The following is a 23788-nucleotide window of genomic DNA, read 5'->3' on the forward strand; positions in this document are numbered from 1 at the left end:
AATCCCCCATTATTGCTAAGGTTTTTTATTTTAATCTCCATAAGCATTTTACAGATATCCTTCAAAAGCTTACTAAATTTTTTCCTTTCAGAAACTCCAAATTACATCTCTACCTAAAATGAAGGAGCTGAAGAGGAAAAAGTAAGATTTTAAAATAAAGTTGTGTCAAAACTTAAATAATTATTAGATGTAGTTCTTACACGAGACAGTAACATTCTCTATGCTGCAGCTGCAGCCTGAGCTTAACTCAGAGTATTAAACAGAATCAGAAGGACATCAACAGAGAAAACGCACTGCAGAGGATTTCACTAGTAGGCTAATAATTACAACATGCTTATTCATGCTTTGAACCAAACATTCTATGCTCTAGTCACATTGGCTGTCTTCAAGGAGTTTTATAGAAAAGGATTACAATGCAAGGGGGTACAATATGAGTAAGTACAGCTACTAAAAACCTAAGCCCCTAATTTTTTCTGGACTCCCTTCATCCGGAGTAACATTCAGGCATAGACAGACATTCCCTGGAGTCAAGTATGTCAAATATATCATACCATTCCTCCTCAGGCAATATTGCTAATAATAATTTTTATAACAATTTATGTGATTCCAGCACTGTTGACTAACAACTTTGCACAGCATCTGTCAGGCACATAAGAAGACCATGGGTACGTCTAGACATCAAAGGCATTTGTCGACCACCCAGGTATACCTCATCCCAGGAGGCATACCTGGGTGGTCCACAAATACCTTTGATGTCGACACCCACGCGTCCAGACTATCGCGCTGAGCCGACAAACAGCTGTTCAGTTGTTTGTCGGCTCAGTGCGGCAGCCATGTAAATTTAAAAGAAGCGGCAATTATTTAAATCGCCGCTTCATTTTCCTATGTCTGGTAGCCTAATCTACATGCCTCTGGCGACAGAGGCATGTAGTCTAGACGTACCCAAAGTTAAGCCCTGATTCTACAATGCATCTGAGCTGAGCAGGTGGATCCCACTGGACACACAAAAATCTCATTCATTTCAGTGGGGGTACCATGTGAATGCAGAGGTATACCTGTGCAGAATAAGCTGCAAGATCAGGGCTTTAGACCTCCCCTATCAGTGATGATAATTTTGTTTCTAATTGCGGGGACAAGTAAAGTAAAGGGCCTTATTGGTCTGTTTTGAAAGTTATGGGTGTAGTGTTGCCAACTCTTTGGCTCTGGGCTTAATAAATGAAGCATCCTCTATTGAATATGTAATACTAGATTTTGATATTTTTTTCAAACATGTTAACATATTCTCCTCCACACACTTGTTTCTGTACACCTGTTCTGGCTTTCCTAGAAGAGGTCAAAGCCTCACCATAACCAGGAGATCAGACTTACAATTTGACATATATTACCCTCAGGCAGTCAATTAAAACACAACAAGTATTCTTCTTACTACTCTAACCCAGTTAGATCCAGCCAATTTCACCCTGTTAATTCTCATATCATTCATTAAATCTAGAGACCAGTACATAAAAGTTTCCAAATCCTTGATCAATCAAACATTACAATCCAAAACCTATAATTTGTTATTACATTCAATACCTAAATAAGAAACATTTATGGAAGCATAGGTGAACAAACACCAGCCAAGAAAGGGGAAGGGTTTTTGTTTTTGTTATTTTTTGTCAGGGAATGATCGTTCCATACATACACTTTGAAATGGAAGGAGAACTAGAAAGGGAAAGGGAAAAGAACAGAGTGAGTTTTTTAAATTCCTTTTAATTAAGAAATAAACTCCAAATATATTTCTCATTTAACTGGTTAATTTTTAGGTCAAAGAAGAACCGTGCTAGTTAGTGTCAAGCACTGAGATATGGTCTAGGATTAAGATCTGGGCATTAATATTCCTGGCTGGAATTTATACTAATAGATCTCTAGGGTTGACTTCAACCAATTTCCATTCACCCTTCTCCAACCCCACTCTAAGTGCCTTTTCCCCTCTTTGGATGTTATGCATTTTGTTCTTGTCTTCTCCCTTTCCCCATTTTATTTGTGCCAGTCTCTCTCCTCCCTATTTCTTGCTTCTCTTGCCCCTCTTTGCGGGAAGACTTTATGATCCACTTGCCTTCACCTGCAAAAGGACGTGCACTGCAGCAGTCCTCCTATATAGGCTTTACATAGCTTCCTCTGGAGTCCACTGATAGAGCTTCTTCATTCACCTGAAAGTCATTGTTAGAGAAATAAAGTATTGTTGCCACCCCAAGCAAAGGGTGCAAGAAACCAACTGGTCCTGAACATCAGGCTTCACTAGACCATCCCCTTTTTCTGTCCTTGCATCCCTTTCCTGTTTAGATCTGATTCCCCTCTGTAGTCCTACATTCGTAAGATGTTACTTATGCAGCTGCCTACCAGTGGTGGGTAAGAGAATCAATAGCAGAGTAAAACTAATGAAAACCTAATTGGTTTTGTTCTGTGGTTCTTCTAGACCTTGGGGAAAGCACAAATGCATCACTCTAAAAGAATCTGAGTAGGTTAGGGTAGAAACATAAGATTCATGCCAATGTTAAACTCTTGTGACCCTCTAACAATCTCCAGCTTTATTTCATGCGGTGCTGTAGCATGCAGTCTAGGTGTGATCACACCCACCATTCATCAAACACTGAAAACTGAAGCCTGCCTACAGAGTAAGATAAGTAACTCCAGGTTTTCTCCCCAAATACTGTATGGCTTGCTATATATTTCTTTGCAGTATATTTGCCTTCTATTCCACAGGGTTAAAAAAATTAGAACAATGAAAACTTTAGGAAACCACATCGGGGAGGGAAGGCAAGAACCCAAATTATCTTGTTCTGGGGATTCTCAACCTTTTTTCATAATGTTATCCCTAAATTCAATCCTCCTGTAAAGCACCTCAGAAAAGGTGGTGTGTTGAAGGTGGCAATAAGGGCCTTAGAATAAGTAGGGGAGGGGATGTTCCTAGCACTTGAAACTGACTGGTTGCAAGTGACTTATCAAACTGACTTCAGCATAAAACTGGAGACATGAATGGGAGCAGGCTCACAACCCCTCACTCCTCTGAACAACTGCTGGTGACCCCCAAGGGAGTCATGAGTCACAGGTTGAGAACCACTGCCTTACCCTATAGGCAGTCTCCATTCTCCAGTGCTGATGAATGGTGGGTGTGACATCACCAGCAAAGGGTATGGTGGAGCACCACATGGGAGGAAGCTGGCGACTGCATGTAACTGTTCTTGCAGGACCTGAAAACAAGGTGGGAAAAATATAAACTACAACAACAAAGGGTGCTGAAATATGTTATATTATTTATTTGGGGCATTTATAATCTATCCCATAAATTGCTTTCTTTTGCAGGTCCATTAAAATCTGAGCCCTTAAACTATCACGAAACAAATCTTAAAAATCCAAAGGCGATGTGGTCTAATATGGTTTTCATTTTGACTCTATAGACTTTGGGGTAATTAACCCCCAAAGTCTGTAGAATCAAAACGAAAACCATATTCAAATGTGTAAAGAAACCTTGCTGCTTTCTGCCACAAGAGGATATGACAGGAAGACCCAACACAAACTGAAATGCAACATTCATGTTTCTAATTTATTTTTCTAATCTTTATACTATCATTGGGTGGGGAAAGTTAAATGTTTCAAAAATATATTCGAAACAACATCTTGGGCCAAAGTCAGTTCTTATTTACTTTATGTCCCCTGCAATCCTTTAGGGATGTAAAATTCCGGTTAATCAGTTAACCAGTTAAACATTAGGTTGACCTAATGTTTAACCAGTTAACTGACTAAGCGGGATTGGTGCCTGCAGGACTCCCATGCCCAGCCCTGTGCTGGGGCTGGTTCCTGGGGCTGCTGTTGACTCCCAGGGAAACAACCCTTACCTGCGTGGCATCCAGGCTCCCCATGGACAGAGGCTGCTCTAGACGAGAGTAACCCCTCTCTGTGGTGGGTCCCCGGTGGGGCTGGAGCAGACCCTACCCACAGTAGGAGGAAAGCTGTTCCCAACCCCTGGTTACTGGTTAACCATAGCCCCTTTAGGGTGATGCTTACTGGTTAACCAGGTAATCGGTTAACCTTTTATATCCCTAATCCCTATTGGTATATAAAATCAACACAGATTCTGATCCTGCAGCCATTTTCAAAAACGAGTACTTAAATGTACGCTCCTAAGTCCACAGGCATAAACTAGGCCTGATTTTCAAAACTGCTGAGCACATAAAGCTTCTGTTGGCTTTAGTGGGACCTTTTGGATGCTCAGCAACATTTTTAAAATCAGGCCTTGTATTTAGGTCCCCAGTATGGAGTCAGGAACCTACTTTTAGGAACTCAATTTTAGAAATATTGGCTCAAATGTTTAATTGGAACCATAAGCTGCAAACTTGCCAGCTTGTGTAAATACTACAATACAAAGGATGAGATCCTCCACTGTACTAAACTCTTTCCCATACCTTATACCTAGATAAGTGGTGGCCCATGGACCACATGGAGCCCACTGGGGTTGTATGGCTACGGCTACACTGTAGCCTTCTTGAGGAAAAGCTTATGCAAATGAAGCACAGCATGGAATATCACCGTGCTTTATTTGCATAATTAATTAGCAGCTGCTGTTATGCAAGAGGCTTTTGCACAAAAAGGAGCTTTTTCAGGAAGAACGGCTCTTCCACAAGAGGAGTTTTTTGCACAAAAAGGAGCCATCTACACAGCTCCTTCTTGCGCAAAAGGCTCTTGCGCAATAACAGCAGATAATTAATTATGCAAATGAAGTACAGTGATATTCCATGCCATGCTTCATTTGCATAAGGTTTTCCGTAAGAAGGCTACAGTGTAGCTGTACTCTTTGTGTGGCCCACAAGACATTTTGTTTACCATTGCCCATGCAGAGGGTTGCCAGATTCCTCTGGTTTCCATCCACATAGGGTTTTTTTTCCCTACCACTATTACTAAAGTGACACGCATGTAAAGCCAGAGCCTGCTGATTACATACAACATTGACTGTAAGAGCCATGTGCTCCCTCTGCATCCAATCAAAGTGCTGCTACGGTTCACTAGGCACACCCCACAAGTTCTATGTAGTTAGCAAAACTACCCTATCCTGGGAGGCTGTCTTGTTACGACAATCTTGTGGCCCACTGAAACGAAGGAGGGCCACTCATGTGGCCCACTCACTAGCCTAGGCTGTCCATTGCTCTCCTATATGCTGGGGGAAGGAGTAGATGGTTGGACAGCTGATCTCCCCCTTCTTTGGGGAGACAGAATATCCCTATATGCAGTGCAAGGAGACAGTAGATTAAGCTCCTCAGACCACTGCCTACAGTGTTTTGAATTACATCTCATGCTTATCTTCACATGGGTCTTTTAGTTCACCCACTTCCAGATCTCAGCAGCCTCCAGCGAGGGGATTAAACAGGAATAAGGATAACCCTAACTTTACTCTCCAGTGCACCTGGAGAGGAGGCTCCCCTCTTCCTTTCCCTTCCCTCCCCCCCATTCTGATCTGGCAGCAGTGGGTGTTGTTGGCTTGTGTCCCCCTCCCCTGAAGCCAGCATGCAGGTCAGCGAATACTTACCATATTACAGATGGAGGCGATGTTTCTGACAGTCATTAGTCTAAAGGTTGCAGTGATCCCACACCGCCATCTTTAGAAGGTGAAAAGAGAAACGCTCATGGTCGGAAGATCGCGGGGAGGGGGAGAGGAGGAGGGTCCGAGGTTACGCTGGGAGGGAAGCAGGCGGAAGGGGGTAAAACAGCCTCTAACACCACCCGCCTTCTCCCCGAGCAGAGAGACAACTAGCAGAAAGCGCCTGGATTCTCGCAGCCCTAGAGCCGCCGCCGCCGGCTGCTCCTGCGAAGGGCTGACCCGCAGATTTCACCGTGCGGCGCTAGCAGCGGCCCTCCCCCTCCCGCCGCTCGCTCCCCCTTAGTGCATGGGGAGATCAGCCGCGCCTCTGTGCCAGCCGGGGCCGTGTTAATCTCCCCCTTCCCCCGCCTTCCCTGGCGGCCGCTCTCCCCGCTCTCCGCTCCATTGCAGCGCAGCGCCCGGTGATCAACTTTGACAGCGCCGGGGAAGGGCAGGGCAGCGCTGGTAAGTGGCATGCAGCGGCACCAACCCGCAGCGCAGGCCCCGCCGAGGCGGCTGACGCGGCAGCCAATGCGGTGCATGGGAGGGGAAGGCGACGGGTCACGCTCCCTGCTCGGCTGCTGTTTACCCGGCTGGTGGTGTGCGGAGGGGCCGCGGGACCGGCCGTGCTGCCCTCAGCAGGCAGATGGGCCGGGGCCGCGCTCGGGCCCAACCAGATCCCTTAGCTCTGGCACGCACCAAGCGAAGCCCCCGCTGGTTTCAGAGGGGTGAAGGGCTCTGGCTGGGAGCCCCAGGAAGGGCGCCCCAATCCCCATGTGCATTGGTGCTGTGACAGCCGAAAAGCACAGGGTGGATCTGAAGCAAAATGCAGGACGATGTAGCACTTTAAAGACTAACAAGATGGTTTATTAGATGATGAGCTTTCGTGGGCCAGACCCACTTCCTCAGATCTGCTGAGCCGTGTGGGCCGGGGAAGAGGCCTTTGTTTAGATCAGGCGCTCTCAAACTTCATGGCACCAGACCGCCTTTTGACAATAACAATTATTGCAGGACCCCCGAGGGTGGAGACTGAAGCCTGAGCCCAGCTGCCCTAGGTGGCAGAGCCAAGCCTTTCCCAGTGCAGGGACCAAAGCAGAAGCCCAAGTTCTTCAGCTCAGGCAGAGGGCCTGTAACTTGAGTCTGAAGACCTTGGAGTTTGGCTTGGGTCGCAGGCAGTGAGGCTTGGTCTTTTGGCCTGGCTGGAGCCCCCGGATAGTGTGAGCCAGCTCTGGTGACCTCATTAAGGGTTGTGACCCTACTTCCTTGTCTCAGCCCACAGCTTGAGAACCACTGGATTAGATTTATTTGCAGCTTGAGCTGAGTTGTTTGTGATGTGTGCTAAAGAGAAATACTTCTTAGCTGACCTATAAGGGCCACAGAACTATACAGTCTACAGACATTTGTGTGTGAAATATCTATTATTTGCTATTGTTTTGAAGGCTGTGGGAGCAATATAGTTTGTGATGTATAGCTGTACAATGATAATTGCACAATCATTGTACTATATGTAACATTTAGCTTTACAAATTTGATAATTTAATGAGTATGCAGGTGTGCACACATTCATGTATATAAATGGCTCACATGCTTTCTAGCACATTCTATCCAAGGATCTAAGATCATTTTACAAACATCAATAAATTAAGCCTCACAACACTCAGCAAGGGAAATTAGCACTGGTATAACAACTTTGCAGATGAGATAACAGGTAAAGAATGTTAAATAACTTGCCTAGGTCCACATAGCAAGTCTGTAGGAGAAGCAAGAATGCAATTCAGTTATACAGGCACCACATCTTAGACTTTAACTCTGATTGTCCTAACACACATTGTAAACACTATCACCAGAAACTCCCACCTGTCTGTCCAAGGAGTGGTTCAAATGAAAAAGAGAACTTTTAAAAAGAAACTATACTCTGCAAACAATTGTGCTGTGAAGACATTATTCTCTATGCACTGATTCTCAATAAACAAACAAACGATCAATACCCAGGAAATTAAGTATAGCAAATTTGAACTTAGATGCCTTTTTGCCTGCATCTTGATACTGGCACTTTCAGTCTGCAGAGGCTTGAACCTTGCAGACCTTGTTTAGGCAAAACACCCTGAAAGCAAAAGGAGTTTTTCCAGAGTAGTGAGTGCAAACAGCAAAATCAGGCCTTAGATCACTAATTAAAATCTGACACCAGTCAACTGTGACTGAAAGATGAAATCTTACTATCAGAATGCCAGTAGGTGATCAAAGTAAAATAAGTTGCTGGCCTCAGTCCAGTTCCTAGTGGATAGGTGCCACACTACAAATGTCACCATCAAAATTAGCACAAATTGGCAGCCTTAGCCAAGGCCAAGGATTGGGTTATTGTGGAGACAAGGTAGAGTGAGGCAACCTACACTTGTAATCTCCACTCCGTGGATAAAGGGCCAGCACTGTGCTTTCAGGCCATCTCCTTCCACAAACACTAACTTAACCTGATAAAATGATGTCACAAACACTGAAACAAGTAATCTTAAATGTAATTCCATTGATTTTGTGTTGTTACGCTACTGAATAATTTGGCCCCTCATCGTGAATTTCATTAAACTTTGATTTAAGGATTTTCAATTGCACTAGCTCTGCTTGGCACAATTAAGGGAGGTAGAGGAGAAATAGATGTACCTTTCTGCACCCCACATCTCACTCCAAGAGCCACTGAGGCCTGAGTTAGCCTCCAATTCTCATTAGAGCAGCTGGAGTAAAGTTCTAATACATACCAGCTAATTACAGCCATTTGAGCAGCCCTAGATCCCTGGCAGGCTCTCTCTCCTTTGTCCATGCCTTTCTCCTCCAACCCTCACTCTCTCTCCTCTGCCAGCAGACTGAAGTAGTTATATAGGTTTGAAAGCAGGGTGAGACAGAGCCAGTTAGGCCAGTCCCTCAGTAAAGAGACATGAGAAGGCAGTTCTGGGTGAGAGGAACAGGTCTAGCTGATCTCATATATGGGTACATCTACACTTGCTCCCTAGTTCGGACTAGGGATGCAAATGCAGACGAGTGAAGTAGCTAATGAAGCCGGGATTTAAATATCCCGTGCTCCATTAGCATGATCTTGCCGGTGCACTAGTTCGAATCACAGCTGATTCGAACCAGGAAGTGCGCACCGGGACGCGTTAGTTCGAACCAAAGCCCTTGGTTCAAACTAACATTACTCCTCATTTTTTTGAGTAACGTTAAAAAATTAGGAGTAATGTTAGTTCGAACCAAGGGCTTTGGTTCGAACTAACACGTCCTGGCGCGCACTTCCTGGTTCGAATCAGCTGTGATTCGAACTAGTGCACCAGCGAGATCATGCTAACGGAGCGCGGGATATTTAAATACCAGCTTCATTAGCTACTTCACTTGTCTACATTTGCATCCCTAGTCCGAACTAGGGAGCAAGTGTAGACGTACCCACAGAAACCTCAGGGAAGAGAGATCTCTACTTATCACAGATCCTGATGTGAGGGTCAAAAGCACAGAGGCTATTTTAAATAGACTGTTGTATGGGGATTAAATAGTGTTTGTGGAGAGGACTCAAATAAGTGGCACTGTGAATTCACAATCAGTAGTGTCTGTGCAGTTTCTGTGGGGCAGGACATTGCACACACAGTGGCTGTGTCTACATTGGCATCCCTTTCCGGAAAAGGGATGCTAATGAGACACTTCGGAATTGCAAATATCCCCCGCGGCATTTGCATTTACATGGCTGCCGCTTTTTTCCGGCTCGGGGTTTTTGCCGGAGAAAAGCGCCAGTGTAGACGCGATTCTCCGAAAAATAAGCCCCTTTCCGGAGGATCCCTTATTCAAGTAGGAAATATCCTTGAATAAGGGATCCTCCGGAAAAGGGCTTATTTTCCGGAGAATCGTGTCTACACTGGCGCTTTTCTCCGGCAAAAACCCCGAGCCGGAAAAAAGCGGCAGCCATGTAAATGCAAATGCCGCGGGGGATATTTAAATCCCCCGCGGATTTGCAATTCCGAAGTGTCTCATTAACATCCCTTTTCCGGAAAGGGATGCCAATGTAGACACAGCCAGTGCAAATAAATTACTGATTGCCACAACTACACAGCCCAGATAGAGTGAAACATCTTTAAAAATAGAAACTACAGGTTGGAACTTTCTTAACCAGGGATGTGAAGGGCAACAAGACAGGTTTCTACAGGCATGTTAGCAATAAGAGGGTAATCAGAGAAGGCGTGGGGCCCTTACTGGATGAGGGAGGTAACCTAGTGATAGATGATGTGGGAAAAGCTGAAATACTCAATGCTTTCTTTGCCTCTGTCTTCACGGACAAGGACAGCTCCCCGACAAATGCACTAGGCAACGCAGTATGGGAAGGAGGTGGACAGCCCTTGGTGGGGAAAGAACAAGTTAGGAACTATTTAGAAAAGCTAAACATACACAAATCCACGGCCCCAGATTTAATGCATCTGAGGGTACTGAGGGAGTTGGCAAATGTCATTGCGGAGACTTTGGCCATTATCTTTGAAGATCGGGAGAGATCCTGGATGATTTCAAAAAGGCAAATGTAGTGCCCATCTTTAAAAAAGGGAAGAAGGATAATCCAGGGAACTACTGACCGGTCAGCCTTACCTCAGTCCCTGGAAAAATCATGGAGGGGATCCTCAAGGAATCCATTTTGAAGCACTTGGAAGAGGGGAAAGTGATCAGGAATAGTCAACATGGATTCAAGAAGGGCAAGTTCTGCCGGACCAATCTGATTAGCTTCTATGATGAGGTAACTGGCTCTGTGGATATGGGAAAGTCAGTGGATGTGACATGCCTTGACTTTAGCAAAGCTTTTGATAGGGTCTCCCACAATATTCTTGCCAACAAGTTAAGGGACTATGGATTGGATAAGTGGACTGTAAGATGGATAGAAAGCTGGCTAGACTGTTGGATCCAATGGGTAGTCATCAACGGCTCAGTCAGGTTGGCGGATGGTTTCTAGCGGAGTGCCCCAAAGATCTGTTCTAGGACTGGTTTTGTTCAATATCTTTATTAATGACCTGGATGAGGGGATGGATTGCACCCTCAGCAAGTTCACAGATGACATTAAGCTAGGGAGAGAGGTAGATACGCTGGAGGGCAGAGATAGGGTCCAGAGTGACCTGGACAGATTAGAGGATTGAGTCAAAAGAAATCTGATGAGGTTCAACAAGGACAAGAGTAGAGTCCTGCACTTGGGATGGAAGAATCCCAAGCATTGTTACAGGCTGGGGACTGAATGGCTAAGTAACAGTTCTGTAGAAAAGGACCTGGGGATTACAGTGGATGAGAAGCTGTATATGAGTAAACAGTGTGCCGTTGTAGCCAAGAAGGCTAATGGAATATTAGGTTGCATTAAGAGGAGCATTGCCAGCAGATCCAGAGAAGTGATTATTCCCCTTTATTTTGCTCTGGTGAGGCCACATCTGGACTATTGTGTACAATTCTGGGCCCCCCACTATAGAAAGGATGTGGACGCATTGGAGAGGGTCCAGCGGAGGGCGACCAAAATGATTAGGGGGCTGGAGCGCATGACCTTTGAGGAGAGACTGAGGGATTTGAGTTTGTTTAGTCTGCGGAAGAGAAGAGTGAGGGGGGGATTTGATAGCAGCTTTCAACTTCCTGAAGGGAGGTTCCAAGGAGGATGGAGAAAGGCTGTTCACAATAGGGATGGATGGCAGAACAAGGAGCAATGGTCTCAAGTTACAGTGGGAGAGGGCTAAGTTGGATATTAGGAAAAACTATTTCACTAGGAGGGCGGTGAAGCACTGGAATGGGTTACCTAGGGAGGTGATGGAATCTCCATCCCTAGAGGTTTTTAAGTCTCAGCTTGAGAAAGCCCTGGTTGGGTTGATTTAATTAGGATTGGTCTTGCCTTGGGTAGGGGGCTGGACTTGATGATCTCCTGAGGTCTCTTCAAGCTCTATGGGTATGTCTACACTGCCACCCTAGTTCGAACTAGGGTGGCTAATGTAGGCATTCGAAGTTGCAAATGAAGCCCGGGATTTAAATATCCCGGGCTTCATTTGCATCTTGCTGGGCGCCGCCATTTTTAAATCCCTGTTAGTGCGGACTCCGTGCCCGCGGCTACACGCAGCACGGAGTAGGTAGTTCGAATTAGGCTGTCTAATTCAAACTAGCGGTACACCTTGTTCCATGAGGAGTAACAGTAATTCGAATTAGAGAGCCTAATTCGAACTACCTACTCCGTGCCGCGTGTAGCCGCGGGCACGGAGTCCGCACTAACAGGGATTTAAAAATGGCGGCGCCCGGCAAGATGCAAATGAAGCCCGGGATATTTAAATCCCGGACTTCATTTGCAACTTCGAATGCCTACATTAGCCACCCTAGTTCGAACTATGGTGGCAGTGTAGACATACCCTATGATTCTATGATTTTATGATTCTCTGGTCCGGCAACATCCATGGTGCAGCATGGACATTGCAGGACCAGAGAGTCCCAGTGGAGGGCCAGTGGTACAGATCCCTGTGGGACTGGCAGGGCAGTGGATAGCGAGCTGATGGTGAGGCTGCCCAGTACATGGCATTGGGGCTGTCCAGCAGGGTAAGGAGACCTAGAGCAAAGCTCCCGGCAGGTCTGGGAGCCACGGTAGCTTGGTGGGACAGGGATCTGCAGCATGCGGCTGCCTGGTGGGTCTTGGAGCCCCAGTGCGGTGCGTGTGGCTGCCCTGCGGGACCAGAGCCCCAGTGCAGCATGCACAGCTGTCCTGAGGATACTGGAGCTTCAGTGTGGTGCACGCAGCTGCACGGTAAGTCCTGGAGCCATGGCAGCAATGGCTGCCCAATGGGGTCAGCAGGGCAGCAGGCCCAGCAGAAGGTGGGAAGCCACCCAGGAGGCCAGCTGGTGGCAGGAGTCCAGAAATGACCTCCCCTAGTCTGGAAAAATCCCACCTCTGGGACTGATCAGGTCCTGAGGGTGCTGGACCATGGAGGTCCAACCTGTACTGGGTATCTGTGCTATTACAATCACACTGATTCAGTCTTATTTTCTACTTTAAGAAAACAAAGCAAAACCACAAAGCTCAATAACAGCATTGCACAACTCTTGATTTAGCTTTTAACATTCAAAAGAAAAATCCAAAGCCCATCTCATGTTTCTCCCTATCGGAAGTGTTGGGTGAGGGGTGATTTTTGGGAACAGGATTTAAGATTAAAGTTAATATGAAACTTTATATAAAGTTAGTATAAAATAAAAGATACTTTGAAATAGGGCCAGTTTTATCTGAAGGTAAAGCAGGAAACATGAAAGAAATCAACATTTAAAACTTTAATAGAAATAATGGGGTAAGGGAGCAGAAGGTGTGAATGAAAGATTAAATGTAAACTGAAAACAATGTATAGCATATGGTACCAGATTAAAAATGATGGGGTGGCTGGACTGTGAAAGAAATTAGTGAATGAAATGTTTATCATTTACTAAGAAGTTATACCAAAAATGTGACTTATTTGGCATTGGGCAATTTATCAGGCTGGTGTGGTATCTCTTGAAAAGAATCCAAACTGAGCAACAACACTGCACCATTGCTGTTTTCTAAATGCAAAGGTCTTTTATTCAGTGACTCAAATCCTGTCCTCAGTTAAACCATCTGCTTTGCCCCATATTTGAAATCACTTTGCATTACTGAAACAAAGATATCACACTGGAAATTATAGATTGGATAATACACATATGAAGGAGTGGAAGGAAAATGACTGGATTGTGTAAGTGATTAAACCTGAAAAGTGAAACCAAAGATTTGATAACTGGAAAAGCCAATTACTGCAAGTGTATTCCAATGTTGTAGATATTATTCCTATAGTATGACCAAACAAAGAAACATGAAAAAAATCCAAACAATAAAAAGGAAGTAGGTACACAGCACCTTGCTTTGAGAGATTTTTAAGATTCTTTCTGCTTTCAAGAAAGCAGAATTAATTAATTTTCTAATTATTTTCACTTTGAGGCAAGACTTAAGTAAAGAGCTTTTTGAGCTTAAAGCTTCTTATTTGTTAATTGTCTGGGGGAACAGCAAGTGTTGAATGCAAAATGTCAGTGTCATTGGTAAAGGGCTATAGTCTAGATGTCAACTGTGTGAATTAGGAACATAGGAACTGCCAAACTAGATGAGAACAGAGGTCTGTCTAATCTGGCATCTGTCTCCGGCCGGTAGTGTTCCTTCGAATTTTTTCCATACATGGACAGAATAAATGTTATACCAAGGCACGTACGGATGTGCGCCACCAGTAGAAACACATGCTGCTGGCCAAGGGCTCTTTGTTAGGGTTGCCAGATGGTTTTAACAAAAATACAGGACACACTTGACATTACCTCACAATCTACATTACATCTTATTTAGTAAATACCTGACATTTATATTTTCTCATTTATATTTTCCCAATTTGTTTCCTGAACAGAAAGCTCAAATACTGGACTGTTCAGTTCAAAACCGGACACCTGGCAACCCTACTCTTTGCTAATCAGCTGAGTGGCACCTGACTCTCTCCTGGGTGGCCTTTCAAGAGCTCACCTTACAGCTAGCCAGTACTAAATGCTTCAGAAGAAAGTGCAACCCTCATCCTGGACAATTACATTATAGAGGACGTTTCTTCCTCACCCCTCACCCTGTTGCTCAGAGAGTTGTGGACTGACACATGAAGTGTATATCCCTTTCAAAATGTTTAAAATGGCTATCTAGTGTAAATATGAAAGTCCTCATATCTTATTTATGTAAATTTATCTCAAACTAATGCTTCCAATCAAAGATTAAAATTCCATATTCCAGTCTAAGGTGTGTTTATATGTGCAGTCCAGATCTTTGTTGGATATTCTATAATCATTCTGTGAACCAATCTTGCAGTGACATCAAAGGGAGTTCTATAAGCAAGATATAAGCAGAAAAATAAATAGCAACATCTGGAATATGATTCCGAGAGAAGAACTGTGATTCAGTTGAACATCTCAAACATTTTAAGCAGACATTTCACACAACACTTGTTTTGGAGAGTAGGGAATTTATTTATTTGATATTTTTATTTATTGGTGGATTTAAGCAAAAAGGAGATAATGCTTGCTTCACTTTAGCTACAGGTACCATTGACTTTATTGCTTTTCAGCTAGAGATAGTTTTTAAAAAGGAAAAAGCAAGACAATATAGTAGCTAGAGTGAGTTTCTGGCAGGTCCAATAAAGTATATTTTTGTGGTTCTTTAATAAAAAGTGGCATGTAAAGCAGCAAACACTAGTTCTTTAACAACATAAGAACCATACAAATAAAGAACAGTGAACAATGGTTTCCAGTTTTGTATTTAAAAAAACAAAGTACTGCACTATCTTCTCGTAAGGAATAACTGTTTCTTTTCTGTGGTAAAACAAAGAGCTATTTATAACCCAACAGTGCTTATGTAATTTATAAACCTCTGCATTTCTATTTAGCTCAGTCTTCGTCATCTGGCTAAAAAACTACTTAAAATGCTACTTGAACCCTCTTTGCTGTAAAAAAAAAAATGCCAGTAACAAATATCCCACCTGGCTAAAAATGCTTTGGACTTATATAACACTTTCCAGATGACTTTTGGAAGGAGTTTTACAAACGTTACGTGAATCTTACAACAGCCATGTGCAGCAAGTATTAGTCTGTTTTACAACAAAGGAGAGTGTGGAACAGAGAGATTAGTGACTTGCCCAAGATCACATAGGAATGTCTGTGATAATGGCAGGGAAAGAACTAATTTTTCATTCAGTGCTATAGAATCATAGAACACTAGAACTGGAAGGGACCTCGAGAGGTCATCAAGTCCAGACCCCTGCCCTCGCGGCAGGAGCAAGCACCGTCCAGACCAGGGCTACTCAAGATGCGGCCCGCAGGCCACATGAGGCCTGCATCCCATTTGTTTGTGGCCCACAGTGCAGTTTGGGTTTAAGAGGGGCTCAACATGTGGCTCGCGGGTGGGAGTCAAAACAGAAAAGTAGTCAGTGTAATGGTCTTCTGTTGATATGCATTTTAGTAATTAAATTCCTGGACTGTCATTACTCATTAAAAGTGCTGTCATATGGGTGGAAATCGGGTAAATATATTTTATATCAGCAGAACTGACTTAAATGGACCCTGCGCATTGTGAAGGCTTGCCTTAATCTTTGTATTCATGCCCATCAGTGTGAAAGAACCTATTTGCATATATTTGCATACATATTCACATGTATATGCAACCACACTTATGTTGTGGCCCTCAGCATGTGGTATGAGTTTCATTGTGGCCCCCGGGGCGTCCAAAGTTGAGTAGCCCTGATCTAAACCATCCCTGATTGATGTCTATCTAACCTGCTCTTAAATATCTCCAGAGATGGAGATTCCACAACCCCCGTAGGCAATTTATTCCAGTGTTTAACCATCCTGACAGTTAGGAAGTTTTTCCTAATGTCCAACCTAAACCTCCTTTGCTGCAGTTTAAGCCCATTGCTTCTTGTCCTATCCTCAGAGGCCAAGGAGAACAGTTTTTCTCCCTCCTTCGTATAATTGCAAGACTAGCCTTATCCTCTCTAGAACAATGACTTTCAACCTTATTTTTAATTTACAAACTCCTTTGGAAATCTCAGACATAGTCTGCAGAATCCCAAAGGTGTATGGTATCAACAACTTTTCATAAACCCCTTATCATAGTCTGCAAACCCCCAGTGGTCCATACACCACAGGTTTAAAACCATTGCTCTAGAGGTATTAGAATCTTCTACTGAAGAATTATAATAAAACATGGTTAAGCAACGCTCACTTGGCCTGGCTAAAAAATATTTGCTAAACAAGAAGCAAGATTAGCCCCTTTCATACTAATGGATGTTTTCAAGCTGCCAAAAGAACATTTCATTGGGAGTTAGCAGCTAAAACCATGTACAATATTTATAAGTTTCGGAGTAAAAGAAAGTGGATATTGACTCATTACACTAACAATACTGAACGTGTGTTCGGATTTTTTAAAGTTTTAAGTTTTCTTATTTTATATATCTTATCAATATAATTTCAGTTAAAATAGACAGGGTTTTTTTGGGGTGGTGGTGAAATATGTATGTTAACTGAAGTACCAGAAAGACTAAGAACACATTGGCTGCTGTTGGAAGACAAGACACTAGGTGAGATGGGCCTTGGATCTGAGCCGGTATGGCCGTTCTTATATTCATCAGTATTATCTATCTCACACTACTCAGTTCTTAGTCCTCCTGAAGTCTGTGGGAATTTAAGTAAGAGCTAAAACAGAGAAATTGGCCTTGTCTATGGAAAAAACAGAGAAGGGATGAGAGTGGAAAAATATATGATGTTCCCTTCAGATTATTTTGGGGTGGTTAGTCTCACCATGGAGCATTCTGGGAATACATTGTAGGACAGGGTCAACTTTATGGCAATCCCTAATCTTCAACTATTAAAGGGTCAGAAAACTAGATATTTTCTCTGGTGCAAAGAGTGGTTTTCTGTTAGTTTTATGTTGTCTCTTAAGCTAGTGCTACAAAAAGTTAGCAAGTCTTACTACCCCCTCTTATGTCTTCCTATATATTAGAGCACATCTGTCTCTCTGAGAGTCCGTTTGGTCAAGAACTCCTTCTAAACTGTGAGCGCTAGAACCATCAAATTTGGTATGCAGCTTACTCTTACTCTAACTGAAACCAAAGTCAAGGTTTGGCTGTACACAGAAAACAGGAAATGCTGAGAATGGAACTATTCCCCATAACATGGAAAGGGAGGGGGAGACAGAAGAAGAATGTGAAGGGGAGGTGCACAGAGATGAGAGATGTGATACTGAAAGTGACCACTGGGGGCAGCTGCAGCACCAAGAGACTGCCAGCAGGGCTCTACTATCTTGCCTACCTCTAGACTGAGCAATTAGTTCTGCAATTCACAGGGGCAGATGGAAGGGGGGACAGTCCCTGGAGCCTGCCCCCTCCAGACAACCTGCAGGCCATGGAGGGTCAGTGTGGAGGTCAGCCCCCCAGATCCTGGTCCCCTACAGACAAGCTGCAGGCCACGGGTGGCAAGCAAGAGAAGGGGGACACAGCCCCTGGACCCTGGTCCCACACCTCAACAACCTGCAGAACCTTGCCCCTGCAACAGCCTGCAGGCCATGGGGGGCACTGCAAGAGGGGACAACCCCCAGAGACTCGCACCCCCCCCCCCCAGACAGCCTGCAGATCATGAGAGAGCAACTGGGGGGGGGGCCACTGGCAGGGGAGTGCTGCTCTGGCTCCCTGGGAAGAGTCGCCACTAGACCAGCGCAACCCTTTCTGCCATGTAAGGCCCCGTAAACTCCCCCCCTACATTCCAACCCGCTATCCTGAGCCTGAGTCCTGCAGCTTCCACCTGCCTTGAGTTCTGCACCCTCTCCCCTGCCCTGAGCCCTTTACTCCCTGCTTTAAGCTCCCCCACACCTCACAACTCTCTGACCTAAGCCACCCACCTCTTGTCCCTCCTCACTCCCGAATTCTCAATCCAGCCTTCATTTTCTTTCATTTTTGAAAAATACAAACATTGAAATAAAGTATGCATATTTTTAATTTATTTAAAAAAATACTTCAGTTACAGACCTGAGCAACACCGGGTACATCTGTTAGTACCAGAATATAATGCACAGAGAATTAAACTCTACAATTAGAAACACTGTTCTAAATTAATCTCTGAATATAGTCCACTTGGTTAACTGGTGCCATAAAACTTACACAGATTGGTAGTGAGGAAATATTGGTTGCCTTTTAAATAACTAACTAATTATCTCACCCATTACAAAGATAGCTTCCCCTATTATCACCCCTATGTCATTACCTCACAGACACTAACCTTCCCCCTTCACCTCCACTCTGTTCTAAAATTTATTTGTCAATTTCACATGTTCATTTTTTTGATGAACTTTGGTATATATCACTTTGGCATGTATGGTTGTGCTGATTTTCTCCCACATATTGATCTGAGAAGTGGGTCTGGCCCACGAAAGCTCATCACCTAATAAACCATCTTGTTAGTCTTTAAAATTGCTACATAGTTCTGTCTTTTGGTTCAGCTAGACCAGACTAACATGGCTACATTTCTATCACTATTTTAAATAACTGTTCTTTTTATTCTTTCCTGTAGAGCAGGGGTTAACAACCTATGGCACGCATGCCACTTATTGCATGCAAGCCAATTTTCAGCGGCATGTGGAAGGGAACTCAGCCCTACCCCTCCTCTCCCACACAACTGCTGGAGAGCGCTCCCTCCTCCCTGCTGCAGATTAAACTGTGGTGGAAGGAGGCAGTGCTGAGGCTCTTCAGCAGTGCCTCAGCCAGGAATGGAGACGCTGCTGCTGCAGCCACACGGTCCAGGGCCAATATTTAAGGATGTTAAATATTGCTTATTTTACTAAGCGAATAGTTGATGCATTTTTGCATCGACTATCCTCTCGACTATCCGATAAGCATTTGCTTATCGGATAGTTGACTAGTCCTTAGCATCCCTACCACAGTGGTAGGAGGGCCTCTGGGGCGGCCTTGGACTGTGTCAGAAGTGGCAGCAAGGCCTCCCTCTAAGGCTATGTGAGGGGTTCAGGGTGCGATCACCCCCTCTCCACCCGAGAGGGGGGTCTGCGGACCCTCTTGCCCTCTCTTGGTCCCTCGTCGACTCCTGGGTCCCCGCTATGGGGCCCACGATTTTGGGTGCGATCACGCCCTCCCAGGAGGAAGGGGGGGTCAGTGAACCCTACAGTAGTTACCCGTCCCTGCGGGGTGGGGCCAAGGCCCCTGGTCTGGGTTTTCCCCCTGGCGGGGTTCGGCCTTGTATCTCTCCCTTGTTACGGTCGTTGGGAGCGGGATGCTCCTTTAGGGGAGGGAGGAGGACCCGGTCCCACCCTCTCTCCGGGTCCCAGCCCGGGGCCCTGAGTGTCGGGGCTTGCTAATGCCCTGGCACGGTGGACGGGGGGTCGCTCCCTCCGAAACTCATCCACCCATGGACGCCAGAAGTGTCCTGCCCCGGGCTCCTTCCTCCCTCCTGGCGGCTCTTGGCGATGCCGCCTCCAACCCCAAAACTTACCGCGGCTCGGTCGCTTGGCTCCGGGGTCGTCCGGGGGAAGTCGCCAGGGAGAGCTCCCTTGGCCGGGTCCGCCCTCGGCTTGGCCGTTCCCTCCAGGTCTGGCGCGGTGGGGTTCGGCCCTCGTCAGAGGAGGAACTGGCCGACTGCCGGTGACGACGGCTGTCCCTATGGCCCCGGGGCCAAGGTCTGGCCGCCCGCTGGCCTGGATGGCGCTCGGGGTCCATCCTTGGGGGGGGGGGGGCGGCGGGGAGACTCTCTCCTACCGCGTCGGCGGCAGGCCTTTTCAAAGTAGCCTGCCGTGCCGGCCACTGCCCGGGGCCCCGCCCCTTCCTGCAGCGTGTCTGCCTCCGCCCCCGCTGCACGCTCGCTGTGCTTCGCCCTGCCCCCTCCCCGCGGGGCTTCGAGGGAGGGGCCAACGCTCCCCTGTCGGCGCAGGCGCGGCGGCAAGTGGGCCTGCCAACTCCTCCGGCTTGCGCCGAGGTAACGCCGGGGGGCTCGGGGCTGACCGCCGGTTCCCAGTGGGGGGTCGCTCCGGCCAGCCTCCCCCCGTGGCAGTGACGGCCTGTCACAGGCTACCAGAACAGCATGGCTATGGCCGTTGCTGCAAGGGGGCACCAAGCCAGGTATGGTCCCCTTCATGTCCAGACCCCCCCCCCGAATCCCCTCACTTTCTTCCCCCACCCGCAAGACGCAGCACCCCCAGCTTGTTCCAATGCCCTCCCTTGTTCCTGCAACCTCTCCTGACCACGCACCCCACCCTGCTCCTTCATCCATGTTGCTCCTGCACCCTCTCTCCTGGCCACACACTGCACCCTCCCTTGCTCCTGCTTCCTCCACCTGGCCAGACACCCTGCTCCCGGCCTGCTCCTGCACTCTTTCCCCCCACCCACATCTCGCAACTTCTCCCCCTTCTGCACCCTTCTCCTCCTTCTGCACCCACCTCCCTCCCAGATCCTGCATCCCATCCCTATCCTACTTGCTGGCAGCCCTGTCTCGCACACTGTACCCCTCATTTTTGTCCATACCCCAGAGCCTAAGCAGGTCCATAAAATCCACTTTTCTGAAACCCCAGAAAAGTAAATCTGGTCTATGGGAAGCTCTGAACCTCATTCCCCCCCTTTCTTCCCCCCCCATCGCCTGAGGCACCAGAGGAGTGTGGTGTCCCAGTTGGGCTACATCAGTGAGTATTGGGAGGTGTGGGCAGAGTTTTTTTGCTTCTCACTTGTGTGATCCCCAGCTGATTTTTCTGTGGGTCAGTGACCCCCAACCCAAAAAGGTTTCCCCACCCTTGCCATAAATAAAGGAAATATTGAAACCTTTTGTGTTGGACATAATATTTTACTTTATTTAAAATGAAGTTTGATAAACTAACATGAGAACGTTAAAATGCTTAATCTGTTTCATAATTTAAATTAAACTGTTCTCCCTAGCTGCAGCTGATTCAGAAAATAATGTCATTGTACCCAGTCTGCCCTTGCCTCCCCTCCCTCTTCCTTCCCCCGGCCCACAGATCCGTGAATAAGTTAAATCTCGGTACACCACTTCTGAAAGGTGGCTGACCCCTGCTCTAAAAGGTAAGATCTGCATCTTAATTTATTTATTAGTGAAGCTGCTGTAAGTAAGACTATTATTGACTTTAAAAAGTATCACCGGCACTTGGACCCCTACACAGAGGTGAGTAAGTCAAATCTCAGCACTCCACCTCTGAAAGGTTGCTGATTCCTGCTGTAGAAACTGCTTTTTCAGTAAGGGTACATCTACACTCGCACCCTATTTCGAACTAGGGATGCAAATGTAGGCGACCAAAATCGCTAATGAAGTGGGGATTTAAATATCCTGTGCTTCATTAGCATGATCTCGCTGGTGCATTACTCCGAACAACAGCTGTTTTGAAAGTGAAAGTGCGCGCTCAAAAATGTGAAAGTGCGCGCTCAAAAAATGAGTAACATTAGTTCGACCCAAGATCATTTTTTGAGGAGTAACGTTAGTTCGAACCAAGGGATTTGGTTCGAACTAACACGTCCCAGCGCGCACTTTCACTTTCGAATCAGCTGTTGATCAGAGTAACACGCCGGTGAGATCATGCTAATGAAGCACAGGATATTTAAATCCCCGCTTCATTGACTATTTCGAATGCCTACATTTGCATCCCTAGTTCAAACTAGGGTGCAAGTGTAGACATACCCTAAGAAAAGAGAACACCGAAGCATCTTAGTTTCTTGTAGTTGAAATAAAACTTTTTTTTTAAATGAAAGATTACAAAATGAAGTAGATGCAAATATATTAATATCGGATATAACAAGGCCTGGCTAAGACAGTAAAGTGGGTTTATATTGTTATTATGGCAGTAGCAGTTATAGGGTTTATTCAATAAACAGTCTTGAACATCCTTTACAATCAGTTTGAAGCAATACTCTAGGGATGCAATTATCTCATAACATACCTCAGCCCACTTCTATCTTCCCGCTTAATTACATTTCATAAATCTTTGTTTCCTATGTATATTAAGAAGTTTGTACAAAATGTTTCAAGGCATTTTTTGGCATATGGAATTATGGCTTCATCAGTTTACATAATATTTATCTTTTGGTTTCACCAGGTGGAAGCTTTCATACTGTTACAAAACAGTCTCTTCACCATGTAGATTATTCATCAAAAAAAAGCACTGGTGAATTTTACAAGTTTGTTTCTTTGATATGCAAAATGTGCTTCATGAGTAAACAGTGCTTTATAAGTGCTAATTATCAGGCATTTTTCAAAAAAAGATAAGTCAAACCTTTCAAAGTCACCAAAATATTCAATTTGCCAAACAAGGAAAGGGCAAAAATAATATAAAATTAAAGTTTGTAATACGACTACAAAATGATCTTTGTCTGTGGAAAGGACATACTAACATGATTTGCCCTCCTCTCCTTCAACGTTTCTTTTTTACCCTAACCTGCATGTGCTAATTGTAGGGAATATACATTCTGGAAACAAAATTAAGAAGATATATTGACAGTATGTGAGCTGTAAATGGAACCTGGTCTATTTTTAGCATGATTTTAAAATAACTCTTTTAATTGCATGCAAACTGTGGTATAGATCCATGAAATTATTATTATTATAGTGGCATCGGGGGGGTTCAAATAAAAATCAGGGTCCCATTGAGGTGGATACTGTATATACACATATGTAATAGATGAAGTTTCTTGTAACTGAATGCCTCAGTCCTATACATTATCGCATGTGGGTAGATTCCTGTAGTCATTTTTGTGGGCATACGGTTTGCACACAAGGTGCAACTGCCCAGACAAGGCCTAAATTGAAAAAAAAATGGAACAAATGTTCATGTCAAAGTAAAGTGATGGGGAGATAATGAAAATAAGATCAATTAGTTCCATAGTTCTTGCACAACTTGGTCATCCTAACCCATTTTTTTAATATATAAAAGTCTTCAGCGCTTTCTAGTGATTATTTCATGTCAGCAATTAGGACCTATTGGATAACTTTCTGTTCTATCTAGGTTTTTGTACTATCATTGTAGTATCCGAGTGCGTTCCAGTACTGCCTTAAGCGACATAACTGCAAATCTGTCACTGTTGTTTGTTCATTCATCCTCTCCCCAGAGAAATATGAATGCCTTGTTTTAGTAGGTTTTTTTTTAATACTCCTGTGTTTATATCAGAGAAGGTGAGGCTAATAAAATATGCCTTACACATGGGCTGTGTCTAGACTGCATCCCTTTTTCATAAAAGGGATGCAAATTAGACATATCGCAATTGCAAATGAAGCGGGGATTTAAATCCCCCCCGCTTCATTAGCGTAAAAATGGCCGCCGCTTTTTTCCGGCTCGGAGCTCAGGGATAAGGGATCTTTCGGAAAAGGCTTTATTTTCCGAAAGATCCGCGTCTAGACTGGCACTTTTTTCTGGCAAAGCTCCGAGCCGGAAAAAAGCGGCAGACATTTTTATGCTAATGAAGCGGGGGGGATTTAAATCCCCGCTTCATTTGCAATTGCGATATGTCTAATTTGCATCCCTTTTACGAAAAAGGGATGCAGTCTCAACACAGCCATGGAGTAGAAAGTGATGTGGTTTATGATAGTCCTTAATTCCCAAGAAAGAAAGGTTGTTTCCCACAGATGAACTTTATT

The 23788-nt window shown here is 45.0% G+C and overlaps 1 protein-coding gene and 1 long non-coding RNA gene across 3 annotated transcripts in view; one reads left to right on the forward strand and one right to left on the reverse strand.

Annotated features, from left to right (window-relative positions):
* USP46 (ubiquitin specific peptidase 46) overlaps positions 1–6042 on the reverse strand; it is a 41957-nt gene extending 35915 nt beyond the window's left edge. Inside the window, exons 1-2 of one of the 2 annotated variants that reach the window (XM_006113475.5) lie at positions 5564–6042; positions 3112–3233 (exon numbers count right to left, since the gene is read on the reverse strand). In XM_006113475.5, coding sequence (XP_006113537.1) covers positions 3112–3192 — 81 coding nt within the window. In that variant the 5' untranslated portion in view covers positions 3193–3233; positions 5564–6042. The remainder of the gene's footprint in view (positions 1–3111; positions 3234–5563) is intronic. The other variant, XM_006113476.5, reaches the window with a different exon arrangement.
* On the forward strand, positions 5941–14398 carry LOC142829648 (uncharacterized). Its single transcript, XR_012904296.2, has 2 exons — positions 5941–6079; positions 14032–14398. It is a non-coding gene; the product is annotated as an uncharacterized LOC142829648 (long non-coding RNA).
* The last annotated feature ends 9390 nt before the right edge of the window (positions 14399–23788 follow it).

This window comes from Pelodiscus sinensis, chromosome 4 (genome assembly GCF_052426305.1).
Source record: "Pelodiscus sinensis isolate ZL-2025 chromosome 4, ASM5242630v1, whole genome shotgun sequence".
Classification (NCBI taxonomy): Eukaryota; Metazoa; Chordata; order Testudines; family Trionychidae; genus Pelodiscus; species Pelodiscus sinensis.